Here is a 17,571-nt window from a genome sequence, read left to right as displayed (position 1 = left end):
GAGCATTCGAAGAGCTTAAGGAATACCTTAACTCATTGCCTGTACTAGCTAAGCCAATTGTCGGCGAGTCACTCCGAATTTATCTATCCTCGACCGAGCACGCGGTCGGCTCGGCGCTGGTTAGGCAGAACAAAGAGGAATAACCGGTGTATTTCCTGAGTCATATATTGAAAGATGCTGAGTCTCGCTATACCGGTCTCGAAAAGTTGGCTTATGCATTGGTACTCGTCGCTCGGAGGCTTCATCCGTATTGTCTCGCTCACTCTATCATCGTAATGACCAATAGCCCCTTGGGTAGAGTCATTCTCAATCCAGAGGCGTCCGATCGACTTATCAAATGGACGACGAAACTCAGCGAGTTTGACATCCAATATCAGTCCCGGACGACCATCAAAGCGAAATCCTTGGCGGATTTCGTTACTGAGGTGCAAAATCCTGAGCTGGAAGCCGTTTGGAGGATATATGTGGATGGTTCATTCACTCGGCAGGGCAGCGAGGTTGACATATTGCTCATCTCACCCGAAGAGGAGCGGATGCAGTTGTCTGTTCGGCTGGACTACAAAGCCCGAATAATGAAGCCGAGTACGAGGCGCTCATAGCCGGCTTGCAAGCCGCTCGACACGTCGGAGCCATCAAGGTCCTCATCCACTCGGACTCTCAATTGGTCGCTCAACAGCTGACCGGGACATTCGAGATAAGTAACACGCGACTCAAGCTCTACGCTGAAGCCTTCGAAAAATTAAAGACCAACTTCTGGGAAGTCGTCATACAAAAGATCCCCCGATTGGAGAACCAGGCAGCTGACGAGCTGGCCAAGTTAGCCAGCTCGTTATCGCCAATCATCATAGCACAGCCGATCGAGCAAGTATCTCTAGTGGCTCATATTGATCGGATGGAGGGGCTTACCTTCCCAAACGATTGGAGGTCGGCATTGACGGAGTTTTTACGGTCGGGAGTTGCACCATCCGATCGGGAGGAGGCTCGCTTATTAAGGAAAAGGGCTGGTCGGTTCACCTTGATCGGGGATCAGCTCTACAAGAAGGCCTTCTCTAGGCCTCTACTTAAATGTGTCGGGTTAGAAGATACTGACTACATACTACAGGAGGTACATCAAGGATCCTACGGAGAACACCCGGGCGGTCGCTCACTAGCGAGGAAGATCCTGTGGGCCGGATACTTTTGGCCGACCCTCTAGGAGGATGTCATCCGGACGGTGGCTACTTGTCTGTCCTGCCAGAAGTATCATAGCCTCTCACACTGGCCAACGGAGGAGATGAAGGCGTTCATGGTCTCTTACCCATTCGACCAATGGGGAATGGACATTGTTGGGTCATTCCCTATGGCGACAGGACAACGCAAGTTCCTGCTCGTCGCAGTAGATTACTTCTCCAAATGGGTCGAAGCCGAGCCGCTGGCGAGAATAACTAAACAAATGGTTATGAAGTTCATCTAACAACATATCATTTGTCGGTTCGGCATCTCGTGTCAACTCATCTCATATAACGAAAGGAAGTTTGCCGGTCAAGGACACAAAGAATGGTGCGGAGGATATGACATTCAGCAAGCCTTCACCTCAGTGGTCTGCCCTTAGAGCAAAAGGCAAGCAGAGGTCGCTAATCGAGTAATCCTCCAAATCCTACATGCTTGGTTCGATTATTTGGGAGGTAGCTGGGTCGATGAGCTCCCCAGTGTGCTGTGGGCGCTCCGCACGACTCCTAAAGAAGGGACCGGGGCAACTCCTTTCCACCTGGTGTATGGCGGTGAAGCAATCGCCCCCGTCGAAGTCGGAGTTGAGTCTGATCGGCTACAACACTACGATGAGGATAACGCCGAGCGGAGGTTGCTGGAGCTAGACTTAGTGGATGAATCGCATGCTAAAGCCGCCGTCCGGTTGATGGCCTACCACCAGAGGATGAAGCAGAACTACAATCGTAGGGTGATCCCAAGGTCGTTCTAGGTCGGCGATCTAGTATGGAAGAAAGTAAAGTCGGTCGGTGATGTCACCAAGGTAGAGGCCCCCTGGGCCGGACCCTTCAAGGTCGTGGAGAAACTCTGGTCAGACGCCTACTACTTGGAGGATGAGGACAGACGACAACTAGAGTGGTCGTGGAGCGCGAACCATCTCCAGTCTTATAGAGCCAGATATGAAGGTGCGCTGATGTAATAATCCATGTATCTTTATATCATGTACTCCTTGTATGCAGGGCAGAAATGGTCGAGCCACGACGTTAAACCCCTATCTCCATCGAAGGTCGAGCGGCGACGTTAAACCCAAGTCTTCGTCAGATCGTCGAGCGACGACGTTAAACCCCTATCTCCATCGACGGTCAAGCGGCGCCCTTAAACCCACGACTTCGTCAAATCGTCGAGCCGTAACATTAAATCACTGCCCCCATCGACGGTCGAGCGACACCTTAAATCCACGACTTTATCAAATCGTCGAGCGGCAACGTTAAACCCCTGCCTCCATCGACGGTCGAGCGGCGACCTTAAACCCAAGTCTTTGTCAGATCGTCGAGCGGCGACATTAAACCCCTGTCTCCATCGACGGTCGAGCGGCGACCTTAAACCTATGACTTCGTCAAATCGTTAAATGGCGACGTTAAACCCCTGTCTTCATCAACGGTTGAGCGGCGACCTTAAACCCAAGTCTTCGTCAGATCGTCGAGCGGCGACGTTAAACCCCTGTCTCCATTGACGGTCGGGCGGTGACCTTAAACCCAAGTCTTCGTCAGATCGTCGAGCGGCGACGTTAAACCCCTATCTCCATCGACGGTCGAGCGACGACGTTAAACCCCTGTCTCCACCGACGGTCGAGTGGCGACATTAAATCGAGAGGGCATAAATCATAAATAGATGATGACTATAGCCAAACGGGAGGACCAGGGTCAAGCATGCAAACGAACAAGAAACATTTTTAAGAGAAAGCTTGCCGAGCGGGCAGATAATTTCATGAATCAGAAAGAAGAATCATTGATCGACGAACATACAATAAGACTTTAAAAATTTCTACAAGACGGACGCTCGGCCTCACTCTATGTAATCAAAAACATCATCAGGCATCGAGTCATTCAATTTGCTGCGACTGATGATGCTATCCGTCATCTCGGAGGGAAGGTAGTCGTCCGCCTTGAGCTGTTGAAGCGTCCCGTCAATGGCCAGCTCAAAGACGCGAATGATCCGCTAGACAACCTTGTCGGTGAACTGGTCCGAGCAGAGGTAAGCTTGCTTCAGCGCTTAGAGTCTAGCCGACTCAGCTTCCTAGTAGGTCACTAGAGCCGAGCAGGAGGCCTCTAGGGCGTCCTTGCCATCCTTGAGCTGCCCCTTCAGAGAAGCTTCTCCAACCGCGCGACAGTCTCGCTCAGTGATCAGGTAGTCATCGGCCTCTTTAAGCTTCTGGGAGAGCCGTTGAGCCTCCTGGTTCTTTAGCTCCAAATCGGCGATGACTCGTTTCTTCCTTGTCATGGCCAGCTCGATCTTCTTATCATAAGTCTTCACCTGTGCCTCGAGCTGGCCCAGCCGGACTTCCTGATCGGCGGACTTCTTCTGCTCGGCCTTAAGGAGCTTCTGGGCCTTCTCTAGATCGGCCTGTAACTCGGCGATCGATGGCCCCTAGGAGGAAGAGGCGCCGCCCGAGATTCTGAGCTTCTTCAACTCGTCCTCTACAAAAGCAAGTCGCTGGCATATGACCACGCTCTCCATCCAGTACTACAGATAAACAGACAAATGTTAAGCGCCGACCGAAGGTAAATTATGAATTGATGAAATACGTACCTCGGTGGACATCTGCACATGGCTATTGCCGAGCGCCCCTGGTGACATCGTCGCTGCTTGGACCCTCGCTTCCTCCCAAATACTGGCAAGTGGCCCGGGGATCAGAATCTTGTGCTCGGGGATATTCAGACGGGTGCACTGCTCGAGGTAGTCCTCTGTTGGAAGGTTGAGGACCGCTGTCACAGATCGCCGCCCTCTCGGGTCCGACGAGGAGGAGACCACCGGACCGGAATGAGCGGCAGTAGACGTAGGATCGATCCTGGACCGCAATGGTCTCCGTTGGGTCGGCGACAGAGATGCGACCGACTGGGTAGCAAGGGTCTCTGGTGGCAGCTCGGCCAGAGACGGGGTCGGGTCGGATGAAGTAACCTCTGCCATTGCAGGGAGAGTCACGGGAGAAGAGGTACCGACCCTCTCAGCGACCCCCACCACCGAGGTGGCAGAGCGGGGTGGATTGTCCATGCGACGCCTCTTGCGCCTTGTAAGTGGCACTTCATCACCGAAAGACTTGGAGCCTCCGGTCCGAGCGGTGAGCTGTGCCTCAGGGGTTGGGAGCGGGTCACCAGCCGCTTCAATACGGCCCATTTGGTCGGTGGTACTTTCGTCTACAGCGGGCGTCTCCCCAGTAGGTGTGCCCTTGTGGGAGCCGACCGACGCTAAGCCGAGGCTCGCTAACTCCTTTGCAACGACTGCCTCGACCTCGGCATCTTTCAGCTTACTATAGCCAGCTACCCGTGCTCGCATCATGATGTGGGCTGCAAAAGGAAAAAAGGAAATCAATTAGACTCAAAGGATAGAGCCAAGAAGTTTCTTACCTAAGCCGCGTGGGAGTCGAGATCGGATCGAACTGAGGCCGAAGATGTACATAACACCTTCCAACAGCAGCTTGTGGATGTAATATTTCTGGTCGGCCAGCATGGTCGCTGCGTGAAGATAGTCCGACTGGCTCTTGTACTTCTTCAGATCGGGCTGAGGGGGCAATCCAGCCTACCAGCGCGTTCGGAAGCAGGGTCGCTCGGGAAGATGAAAAAAGAAAAAATACTCCTTCCAATGCTTGTTGGAAGTAGACATCTTGTCAAAGAAGACTAGCCCGACCCGTGATTGAAAGAGTAAAGTCTCCAACTCGGACTGCTTAGGGTAGTAAAAATAATGGATGGCACGCGAGGTCAGGGAAATGCCGTGCAACCGAAACAAGACTACGACGCTGCACAGCAAGCGGAAAGAGTTTGGTACGAGTTGTGGAAGGGGGCATGGAAATAGTTACAAACTTCAATGATGAAGGGATGGATCGGGAATTAGAGACCGACCACAAATTGGTCTCGGAAAAGACAGATAGTGTCGTTCGACGGGTTATTTGGCCGATCGGACGGGGAGGCTAAGACTATATCATGATCAGAGGGGATATCAAAGACATTCTTAAGGTTCTCAGCGTCGTCTGCATCAAATCTAATCTCCATGGCACTGTACCAGAGACCAGGAACGGGGTCAGACGATCGAGAAGAGCTAGCCATCGCCGAAAAACCAGAAAACAAGACCTCGATAGAAATAGAGATGGACAGAAAGCACAACGAGTACGGGAAAGAGGCGAGGATCCAAAAGAACTGTAAAGGATCGAAGAGAGCTTACAAAAGCAGCAGAAAAGATCGTCGCAGAAGAAGATGGAAGTCGCCGGAGCACTGATTGCACAGAAATCGCCGGACACGAGCAAAACGCGAAGGTGAGGGGAAAGGGGGCTCTGCGGGGTTATAAGCCTTCGGCTCGGCTAAGCAGAGCTGTCGGATCTAGGGCGTAAAACCCAAAGCGCAGATCCGGCCGTGGAATTCAAATCGCTAGACGTCGCGTTAGAGCCTATCGCTTCGGGCAGGCAGTGACTGCGGCATTGACACGTGGCAGCCCCGCACTGACTCGCATTTAAGGGGCACATGTTTGGCCTTAACGGGGTGATCTGCACAAATTCCGAAGAGATTTTAGTGACGTCAGCATTGACCGCACACGTCCGAGGACACTAAAGGAGAAAGCCCAAGTGCAAATACTGGGAGCGTCGATCGGCTACAAGGATCGGTCTCAGGGCCAACCGACACTCTTGATGAACCGATCAGAGTTCTACCAATACGATGGTCGATCGACCAACCGATCTCCATGCTTCTTTTTGTCCAGTCAGTCGGACTTGCTGCCTCCTTCGACTAGACTTGAAGGGGAGACATGTGATCCGGTGATAAGGGTCCACCCCTCATAGGGTCGTTGTCACGGTGGAAGTCAAAGCCTAGGCAGTTAATACCCCTGTATCGCTGACGGTCGAACAACCCAGTTGCCCGACGGGGGGAAGGATAGTCAGGTCGATATCGTCCCGATGTTACCACAGCTCGGTCGCATACCGAGCTTTCGACGCTCAGAAAACCATGTGCCGACGAGGCACACGCCGAGCGGCCAGCCCGCTCGGCCAACCGACGATACGGGAGTGCAACCGAGCGGTCACACTCAGATATATCTCGATACAACAGCGGAGCTCGGACAGTAGAATGTTGGTCGAGCGACCACCCCATTCGGCCCAAGGGCCAGACACCTGGACGGTTGAGGGCTGGCCAAGTGGCCATCTCACTCGGTCCACTAACAGACAAAAGGAGGATCAATCAATATCTTTGTGGGAACTCGTGCCACCGACAGACGGCATGGTTGGCGGCATGGCCGGGCAGAGGATTGTACGACGGAAGTTACTGTCATGTCAGAGATATGCTCGGGTCATTGAGGTATGGTGTCAAAGACGTTTTCCTGACATATCTTTTCAGGGAAAACTTTGAGAAGCATGCACGCCTCGAAAAGAATGCACGCCGCTCCCAGTGATCTTATATAAGGAGTACCAAGCTTCAACAGAGGTATGCTAAGATTACTGTAGCTACTGTTACTCTGCTCCTTTTGATTCGCTTCTTTCTCTGCTTTCACATCGTCGGTGGCTGACTTGAGCGTCAGAGGGTCATCGCCGAGGAAACCCTCCCTAGCCCGGCACTGACGTTATTGTGGTTGCAGTTCTCTCCGACTCGGAGTTCGCCAACAGTTAACAGGAGTGCTACGTCCTCCAGCGTCCATCGCCCCGACTCTCGGACAGGATCAAGGACCATGTGGAGTATTCGCTCAATCAATGTTCGACCTACATCCTCAGCTTGTCATCTTCTCCGCTTTTAGACATGATCAAATACTAATACGATCCATAGCACATTTCATTTTTTTGTCTCTAAACATGCAGCTGCAGCCAAAGCATCATCACACATCATTCATAGTCGGTGCTGACCTTTGTAGCTGGTTGATTCCATTCTTGGCACCTTGGCTACCTCATTTTCTAACTGGATGTATCTTTGTTTGGCTTGGATCTCAAACAAATTTTTGAGATCTTTACATAGAAAATATGTAACCCACAAGTATATTTATTGTGTTTATGTAGATATACCATACTGCTAAAAAAGGATCTTTACATAGAAAATATGTAACAAAATCCAATGTATCTTTATTTCTTTTGCTCTCATAAGAAACGTAACATTTATTCTTGCTATATGCAAATTTTTGACAAGGGTACAAAAGCATTTCAGAGACGTTACAAGTGTACAAGAAGCATGGTTCTATGGAAACAAAAAAAACATTTTTATTTAGTAATTCATTAATTTTACAATTTTTTATTTCTTTTACTAATTTATTTCATATTCCTTTTAATTAACCGACTACAATAATGCCTCAAGAGATTAAGACATATGGAGAACACATCAGTTTCAATAGAATATATTCTTAACTACTATTATACACTTCAAATAGATTAAGGGAGTGTTTGGGAAAGTTTTTTACTTTTAGATTTTTTTAAATATAGTGAGGAGCTAAAGTATAGAGTATTTGGAGATGGAAGCTAAGAGTTAATACAAGATAAAGTTAAAGTGTTTAATGAATAATTATTTCCCAGCTTAATTTTTTATTAAATCACAACAATATCCTTAAACTATATAATTTTTTTTTTAATTATCTAAATATAATTTTGATATACTATTTGTTTATATAATTATTATTGTATTTTAAATATGGTTTCAAAATTTAATTTTTATATAATGAAAAAATATATAAAATTAATAAAAATAAAAACAAAAACAAAAACAAAATTTATATAAATACACAAAAATATGTAAGCTTAATTTTTTATTAAATGACAACAATATCCTTAAACTATATAAATTAATCTTTTTTAATTATCTAAATATAATTTTGATATACTATTTGTTTATATAATTATTATTATATTTTAAATATGGTTTCAAAATTAATTTTTTTATAATGAAAAAATATATAAAATTAATAAAAATAAAATTTATATAAATACACAAAAATATGTATAAAAAATTCTAGAAATATAAATTATAAAAAATATAAAACATTATTTAAAAATAAATATCATAGACATGTGATGACAATTATATAAAATGATAAATTTATTAAAAATATAAATGTCAATTTTCAATTTTAGACTATAAATATAAAAGAAAAAGTCTTACTTCCAACTTTTGTGTAAAAGTTATAGAAGTTGAAGCAGAAGTTGCCATCCACAAATACTAAAAACTATTTATATGTAGTTAGAATCTAAAAAGCGTTTAGTAACAACTCTACCAAACACTCCCTAAGGCTTATTGAGCTAAAACTTGGATGACCTCATACAGTGCAATGTTCAAAACCTCATGTAGTACAAAGTTGTCTTAATAAATACGTGCACACAAAATTTCAAATGTATTCATCTAATTTGATTGTATTTCAATAAAAATAATCTTTGATTTCCTCCAATAACTTAGTTTAAAAAATCTTAGACTTTAATTTTGCCTAAAAATATTAATAATTTTGTTTTGTTGAACTATTTTGTTTTAGCTATCCATCTATTTATTGCACTCAATAATTTAGCTTATCTATCTAGAAGATTGCACTCGACTTTCTTGCAACAAATCTATCATGATAAATCAACACGAATAAATCATTTTAAATATATGGAATATGTCATATTATTCCACACAGATGTATTGTGATAATATGCGAATGAAATGTAAGCCTCTGCTTAGTTGAGATGGTAAATAAATGATACAATTTGTACTAAGAGCGAAGGGTTGATTCTTGAGGCTTACAAGGTGTAAATTCTTGCACCCTGATGTAACTCACCCTCCCATCCACATTATCTCTTAGTCATCATGATGTACCTCTCTCGTGATGGTCTATGTGGGCTGACGAACGTATTTATCTTTTGCACATAGAATGAAATGCAAGAAAAATGAAAGCCAAGTGAATCGAGAGAAAAAAAATCATATTACTAACTTAATTTTAATCACGCGACGATAAAGTATTTTAATACACCAATACAATTATAAATTTCAATTCTCAAATAAATTTAGAGCTATACATTTGAAATAATAAATTTTTTAATACTATTTAATAGTAGAGTTTATGTAAATCTATAAGATCCCACGTTCCATATTACAGAAGCATTCTTAGGGGTACTACATGAAATGAAATGCTTCTAAATAAATGATACAAGATCTAATAGAGATCCTACAAAAGATTCAGCATCGATCTTTCTCCTCACAGAAAACAAGCACTGATCTAAAAATCAAATCTAAAAAAATTTACGTGATGTTTGTAGCACAGCGAGTTTGGTAGGAATACCTTTTGCATCACCAATATGATTTTGGCTGAAGGTTTCTGGTGGTCAGATGCAGATGGAGGAGCTCAAATGCTCATTCACTTCTCTGAACTTTCCCTTCAGCCTCTGCAACTGCAGGTTACGACCAATACATCTGAGTTAGTAAACAAGAAAGAAAGCAACTCACATGGCAGATTCGATGTCAATACCCGTTTTAGCTCAATCTCGGATTCACATCTACGTTGCCCAAGCGCGTGGCGTAGCTGAGTAATGTCGAAAATATGGTCCAAGTCATCACCAAAGGCAGATTCCAGGTCTTCACGCAGAAGGGCTGGCAACTTGTCGACCACCGGCATGAGGAAAAAACAATTGAACTGCAGAAAGGGTGGAGAAATTGCCATTAGACTGCTTAGAAATGAAGTTTCAGTAGGTGATTGAACGACTGAGGTAATGCATGAAAGTAACACAAGACAAGATGGTAAAACAAGATACGCACAAACCTTTAATTCTGTGGATACAAGGAAGTGCTCTTTGATCCCATGGAAAATTTGGTATACCAAGGCATAAACAATTCTTTCAGATGAAGGAGCCAGTCTTCGGTTCCACAATGTGCTATCTAAAAGATCAGCAAGCCTTGTCTCTGCTGTCAAATTGTTAGGATTTGGATCTGTTTTCAATCTATCAATTTTACTGTCATTCAACCCCATATGTGGTTCCTGCTGAACACCTGATGTAGTAGAGCTAGTATTTAACTGCTCGGAGCCAGCAAATGAATCCAAGAAATGGCGTAATCCAGCACGATTCTGTAATTTGAACATTCTGAATATGGAAGAGTAGAATCCACTTATGATGTTAATGCTATAAGAAAGAATATACTAACCTTGTTATGAAGAGACCAGGTGACATAACGCGTGGTGCTTACCAAGTCTTCCATACATCTTAATGCATACAGAACAAGAGAGTTGCATAAGTCTCTCAGCAAATACTAACAATGCAATTATTTGCTCAGTCATCTACTTGTCTAACAAGGCAGGGCCTTTTTATTATGTTTCATGGATGAATTAAGGGCTATATGGCCTAAATGATGGTGACTAAGTAAATATTTTTGAAAGTGCGAGCAAAATTACTTATCACGGCATGATCGTTCAGTTGACTCAGCAAAGTTGTTAAAGGCTGTCTCAACACGTCTCAGAAAAACTTCATGGCCACTTAGATATTCTCCGTCTTTCTGTTGAAACTCATAATTAATACTACGGTGTGTTATTGTCAGGCACAAGTCTAAAGTGAAACTACCTGAAGCAAATACATTGCGATCGGTAGCAGTCTCTTCAGTATATATAAAAGTCTGAAGCCCAACTGTAGGAAGAAAAAAAGTTGCCTATCAGATAAATTATACATACTAATACGTGGATTCAGCCAAATGTGAATATTCCAATGCAGATAATCATGTTGAGTGTGGAGAATTGTTTGCTCATCCCTGGACATGTAGAGAATGCAAGTTCATGTCATTATGGTTCTAATGTTGACCTAAAAGAAGACTGAGCCACTTTCAAATACAAGCAACCAGTTGAGAGGGGTTGTTACTCAAGGAGAAAGAGGAGGCTAGTTTCTCTTCTGGCCCGCTGTCTACAATGGAACTCTGAAAGAAGGACTAAATACACAATGACAAAAAAGAACTCTAATGACACTCAAATAGGAACCTGATGAAGGAATGGCTCAAAGGTATCACGAGCTTTGGCAACAGCAATGACACAGGCCGTCCTAGAGCAACAACAATTGATTAAACAAAGATACTTCATAAATCAACGAGATAACATAGCAAAGAAACAAAATAAATAAAAGAACCTAGAGTAGTTTGTTCCATCGTGAATATCTTCAACGCCACAAGCATTTACAATCTCCTCCCTGGTGATAGGAGGACACTTGACAGCTCCAACAATGAGACGGAATTCTGCCATGGCTCGATGATATTGTGCACCCCCGTAAAGACGCATCCCAGCATTCTGAGGAGATACCATTTGGATTACTAAGCCTACAGTTTTTTTTTTTATTATTATACTGATGGTCAAGAAAAACTAGTATACAGTCTACATTATGGCAGAAGATTTACAGGCATCATCTTGTGTGGAAGCTGAATACCATCAGTTCCTGTGAATGTTCCACCAAGGGTCCTTTCATCCAGCAAAGTTTCTCCTGAAAATTTAACAATTGTATTTTGCACCAGCAATTAGGCATTCTGGTTTCTCATCCAAAAAAAAAAAAGAAGAAAAAAAAAGAAACGAGGGACCTATGGAATTAAAAGATAATGAATATACCAAATTTATCAGGAGGAGCAACAACTGTGCCTTTCAATAGCAAAGATAACTGGGAAAAAAATTCATGGATCAGAACAGCATTTAACCGTAAAACAAAATAGAAAGAACAAAACAACAGCTAGAATTGATGAGCAACCTTTGTCAAAAAAGAATCATGGAATGCACGTCCCTTCTCCTTCAATTTCGTTTCATCCAAATTACTGTAAGAAAGGAAAGTAAGTAAAGAAAATGTCAAGTATCAAAAAGAAAATTCCAATCCCAATAATTTATGTTCAGGAGAAATAAAATGCAATTCACCATTTATCACAATCCATAAGCGTTCACCTGAGTTCTTGGTTGATGTCTCGTAACTTCCTTGTAGTACTACGAAGTTCCTTCTCCAAAAGTGGGATAATCAGAGGAACACTATCTACGTACCTTCGAGCATAATTTAAGACAGACACTGAAATAACAACCTTAGGTAATCCAAAAACAAGTCAACCTTAGAAAAAAAGACTGAACAATATTAGTACCTTTTCTGCAATAGCTCTTCCAAAAATGACCTAAGGCTACTCACACCTATTCTACTTCTTTCCTCTTTGGACAATGATCTGCCAAGCTTTTCTTCTAAAGAAGAAATGTCTCCTATTTCTCTCAAACAGATGGCCTAATTTCAAAAGAAAAACAATATGAATAAACAATAAATTTGAACCATAATGCCTATGAGGGAACTTAAACATTCTGTAAAAAATGGTCAAGGCTTGGTTCCACAAACATTCCTGGCTATTTTTTTTTTTTAAGTTTAGTCATGCTAACCAACAAAAGAAACATGGGCATGAAGTAACATAAATACATGTAAATCTAATTCCAAACATGCAAGCATACCACATCGACCAGTTAATAAACATAGTTCAGGAGAAGATAGGCTATAAGATCATAGGAAGGAGTAAAAATATTCAACTTATGTACACTAAATCATGAAACAAAGAGGGAGAGACTATAAGATCGTAAGATCGTATATAATTAAGATTTATGAAACATTAGTGAATTAGGAAGCATAAAGGAAACAGAACTTTTCTGAACTCCTCATTGGAACGATAAACAGCATCATTCTGAGAGCCAACTCTCCCGGAGGGCACAGAAGTGAAGAAGGGTGAACCACCCAACAAAAAACCATCCAATGTACAAGCGGGTGGTCTAAGAAAAACTTCAACATCTGAGGCCCGTGCAAACTGTGGAATTTTAGTGTCCAGCTTGGTGGAAACTATTACTGTCCTTGAAAGCTCAGGATCAACCTGCATATCAAAGAAACAAGAGAACATATTTACTTAGATGCATCTAATCTATACCAAAATTCATATTACCTGAAAAGTGATAGATAATTACACCCTACTAAAACAAAGTAAAACAAAGTGAGAACAAGCTACTAAAAGATGATGGCACAAACTTGCATCACTATTCTACATGTTGTGGCATTACTCCAATCACTACAATCTTCAAGGCATAAGATGATGAACTCTTCATGCTGCATTTTAGCTCGCACAAGTGATTCTACTGCACGAGCTTGTCCCTGCAAATATTTTTCACATCAAAGGTAAGCAAAAGAAAGTTAGCCAACATTACTAGCCAAAAGAAATTTCAACCCTACAAAATCCCAAACATCTTGGACCTTTTTGAAGGAACTATTAGCTAAGTAATTTTTTTAGCTAATCAAGCTCAAAGCTAATTAAAATTGCAATCAGAGTCGACACACTAGAAAGGAACAACAACTTTTATAGGACAATTTCTTGCTGAATTATACCAGTCAACAACTTTTATCTGTGTAAGGAATAGCAACATTGGGAAAGCGAGGTGTCTCATCAACATCATATCATAAACAGAAACAATTTCTGTTAAACATACACACTAAGTAAATTGACAACTCAAGTGAGCGAGGATACTTATGAATTAAAACTGTTGAATGAGTAAAATAAGAAAATAAAATACAAAATAAGTATACCTGCAAGATTCGGTTTCTTCGACCTGGAGCAGGAATTATTAGACCTGGCGTATCAATAATAGTAAGATTTGGGCAGTTCTTGTACTCGACCCTTATAATGATTTCTTTCTCTGAGAACTGACAAGGATCACTCTCCAGCCTCATGTTTTCTGCTTCAATGAAGGCCTACGAGGAAGCAAAAGATGTCCATGAAACAAAATAGCCAGAGGGTACTGGCTATCTTAGTTATTAAGGACCTTGAAAGTTATTGCCAAGATCTTGAATTTATAAAATCCATCTTCATCCAAATGTGAAGTATTTGAGGGGTCTCGTTACCTATCTTCTTTTAGAGAGAAAAAAAAACAGGTTATCGAAAATCTAGCCATATTTCCTACAAGATATGCTCTCACTAGTTGTTATATCTGAATTCCATGCGTCTGTTTCTAACAGTAAATTTGCATTACACTGGGCGCAATTTAATAATCAATAATACTAAAACACAACTAATTATAGGATAAATAGATGAATAAAAGTTACCTCCAAGGCAAACATGAGAATTTTTACTAATATCCGAAGCACAATGTTAGGCGGTCCAGAAGCACTAGAACAAGTACATAATGCTACGACCTTTTTTGGGGGAAAAAACTAAAAAATAAAAATGCAGTTTTTGATGATTACGAAAACTCGCAAGAAAAACCGAAACGTCAACGAATTCTCAGATGTAGGAAAAATATGGACGGATGTACCAACGACTATGGGAAGCACCTGGATCTCCGGGAGAGACATGCGACCACTGACGGAGGGGTCAGCATTGAAGACGAGGCGGCACACGGGAACAACGCAAGAAGGGTTGTACTTCATATGGAGCGTGATAGGGCGGCGGGTTTTGGTGCCGCCGCCAACGTGGTTGAACTGGAAACCCATGAGGGCCTCCACGAGGGCGCTCTTTCCATCCGTCTGATGCCCCACCACCAGCACCGCCGGAGCATCGAAGGGCGTCTCGAGCTCCTGAGCCAGCCCGTGCAGCTCGTTATACGCCTCGTAGAGCTTTCCATGCGACGCCGACGAGGATACCTCCTCCTCCTCGCTGCCCTCTTCCTCCTTCCCAACCGCCTCTGGCGCCAGTTCGCGTCCTCCAGCATGGCACCACTCGGCGACTGCGGCGGCCTTCTTCATGGCTCCCGATGGGAATGGGACTGACTGAGGAAGGCGGAGGAGCAGCGGCTCAACCAAGCGGGCAGTGACTGGTAGAGATTCGAATCAGATATTCAGATCCACATCCATTTGGGCAATTTGAAAAAGGTACGGATACGATGAAAGAGTTGGTAACGTGTCATGAGGCCATTTGAGAAGATTGCGAATCGAGTGGATTGGGCTGCTGATGGAGCCAATCCTTATGCAGATGTTTCGTGTTTGACAACACCTCCACACAATTGGAAAGGTTGGTTTTTCTCTATTTGTTTTTTTTTTTGGGAGTAAGACATATATTTAATTAACATGAGATTAATTTTAGGATTACTGACTCATATCTACGAAAATTTCCTATCAACTAGTAGGAGGATGCATTTTATACCAGGTTACTATTATTGATAATCTTAATTATGAATTTAAGATTATATTATTTAACCTTATTTAGTTAAGATAATAGACGATTTTCCAGTGATAAAATATACAATCACATTAGTAAAAGGGCCAAAAGTCTCGAATTTGATTACCTCAAAATTTATAGATTTTGTATGATTTCGGATATTATATAAAAAAAATTCCAACGACAATCCCACGTGACTCAACCCAGGTGAAGCAGCAGATGTCTTCACCTCCATGCTAATCATCTTCGTGTTAGTTCTTGTAAAAATCTAAGTCTCATGAATTCTAAAACATAAAAAACTCATATATAGGAAATATAAGAACAAGAATATCTAGTTTCATCAATTAAACGTGATATAAGAAAGTAAATACATAAATATAATGAAAAAAGAACCTGATTGAAAAGTCATGTATTTGTTCTTTAACGTTGTCTAGAATATCCTGAGGAAGAAGAAGTGGAAGCAAACGGGGAGGATCTTCCAAGAGGCTTAGGGATGATGGTGCCGTAAAACTTCTTGTCAATGAGGAATAAGAAACTAGGTCAAGATGATGTCATAAACCCTTAGGGACTTCGCCTTTATATAGGAATTCAATCCGTTATTAGCCCATAAATAATAATGGATTAGGCTAAAGGGTTCTACACATTAAACTCATATCCAATAACCCGAAACCCAATAACCTTAAGTTAGATCATTTAACATATTTCGATATCACAAGTCTCTTAAATTACATGTGAGCCCACCTTAAGGGATATTAAATCCAACAATCTCCCACTTGGGTTATATGTGATTATAACCACAAATGTAACTTTAGTTGATATCATACTTTATGGGTATAAGATGTCCTTGTAAACAAGCTGGTCCATTAAGTTCATTGGTATATGACTAAAAAGGTCATAATTATTGTATATGATCGTAACAAGCCTCAATAGTAATCATAATACCAATGTCATTATTGATATTGATTAAGATGTGGATGTGTAGAGTGGAAATTACATGAAATGTGATCAATACATATCAATTTTCAACTGGTCTTAAGTGACCCAAAAGGGTCTGATCATATTTGCAAATATTGTATGCTAAATTACAATAACAAATCACGATCTAAACCTTATAGTTGCTAAATGAAATCTATATCATATTTACAAGTACCAAATGATAAACAATAGTAGTAAATCATGATATTATATTTCAGAGTGTCTAACAAACAAATAAAATCCCATGAATGTTTTGAACTTTAATACATACAATAATTAAAATAAAATATTTATCTTTATTATCAAATATAGAGCAATAAATATAGATGCCTACTAAATGAGTTCTTCTTCTATAAGAAGGACTCTTATACCCACAATATACACATGAAAGACCTTAGGCACCAAGCCTTTGGTGAGTGGATAGGTCAATATGGAATCTATGCTAATGTGCTCTATCATAATCTGACAACTCTGAACTCTTTCTTTAATGGTTAGAAATTTGATGTCGATGTGCTTGGATTTCGAAAAACTACAATTGTTCTTGGCATAAAGTTCTATGACTTTATTACTACAATAAATCCTCAGTGGTCTGTCAAAGCCATCAATTATCTACAACGTTGTGATGAAGTTTCACGGTCAAATTCCATGATTGGATGCTTCATAGCATGCTATCAACTTTACATATATAGTAGAAGTAGCTATTAACATCTTCTTGACAGTCTTCCAAGATATAGCTCCTCTAGCCAGCATGAAAATATAATTTGAAGTGGACCTCCTATTATCCAAGCATCCAGCAAAATCGGAGTTTGAATATCCAATCACCTCCAGATGATCTTATTTCCAATATGTGAGCATATTGTTGGATCGAGACCGCGCTAGAGGGGGGGGGTGAATAGCGCTCGTGGCTAAAATCGTTCGATTATCGGAATCGTAAAACGTAAAAGTTAATGCAGCGGAAATTAAGTAAAGAGACACAGACACGAAGGAGTTACTTCGTTCGGAGCCTAAGGCGACTCCTACTCGAAGGCCCGCGATCCTTGATCGCTTTCGGTGGGCAACAACTATAAATCCGTTAAATAGTTATAGATTGCAAGTACAATAACTAATAAAATATACCAACAACAATGTAGAATCGAAAAGACTGAGCTCCGGGTCGTTGGGGTGTACTTGCAGCACTTCAGGATGGTCGTATTCGCAGCACGTTGCAGAAGATCGCTTTGGAAAGTTGTTCTCTCGAAGCTGCACCTCAACCCTCCTTTTATATGTGGTTCCGGGCGCCTGGATCCCTTCCAGGCGCCTGGAGTGTGAC

At 42.0% G+C, this 17,571-nt stretch overlaps 1 protein-coding gene across 1 annotated transcript; it reads right to left on the bottom strand.

The window, feature by feature from the left end:
* Nucleotides 1-9,222: 9,222 nt before the first annotated feature.
* On the bottom strand, nt 9,223-14,959 carry LOC121984201 (dynamin-like protein ARC5). Its single transcript, XM_042537024.1, has 17 exons — nt 14,465-14,959; nt 13,721-13,885; nt 13,169-13,291; nt 12,795-13,016; nt 12,255-12,388; nt 12,067-12,159; nt 11,879-11,942; nt 11,743-11,791; nt 11,538-11,620; nt 11,273-11,430; nt 11,128-11,188; nt 10,721-10,783; nt 10,555-10,655; nt 10,308-10,365; nt 9,928-10,230; nt 9,637-9,801; nt 9,223-9,559 (listed from the first exon to the last, which is right to left on the bottom strand). Exons 1-17 carry the CDS (start codon nt 14,873-14,875, stop codon nt 9,494-9,496), a joined length of 2,319 nt encoding a protein of 772 aa, XP_042392958.1. The 5' UTR covers nt 14,876-14,959; the 3' UTR covers nt 9,223-9,493.
* Between the last annotated feature and the right edge of the window lie 2,612 nt (nt 14,960-17,571).

The sequence above is a fragment of the Zingiber officinale genome, chromosome 5B, assembly GCF_018446385.1.
Source record: "Zingiber officinale cultivar Zhangliang chromosome 5B, Zo_v1.1, whole genome shotgun sequence".
NCBI lineage: Eukaryota > Viridiplantae > Streptophyta > Magnoliopsida > Zingiberales > Zingiberaceae > Zingiber > Zingiber officinale.
Note: the sequence above shows the minus strand (reverse complement) of the source record. Positions and strands in the feature narration are given on the sequence as shown.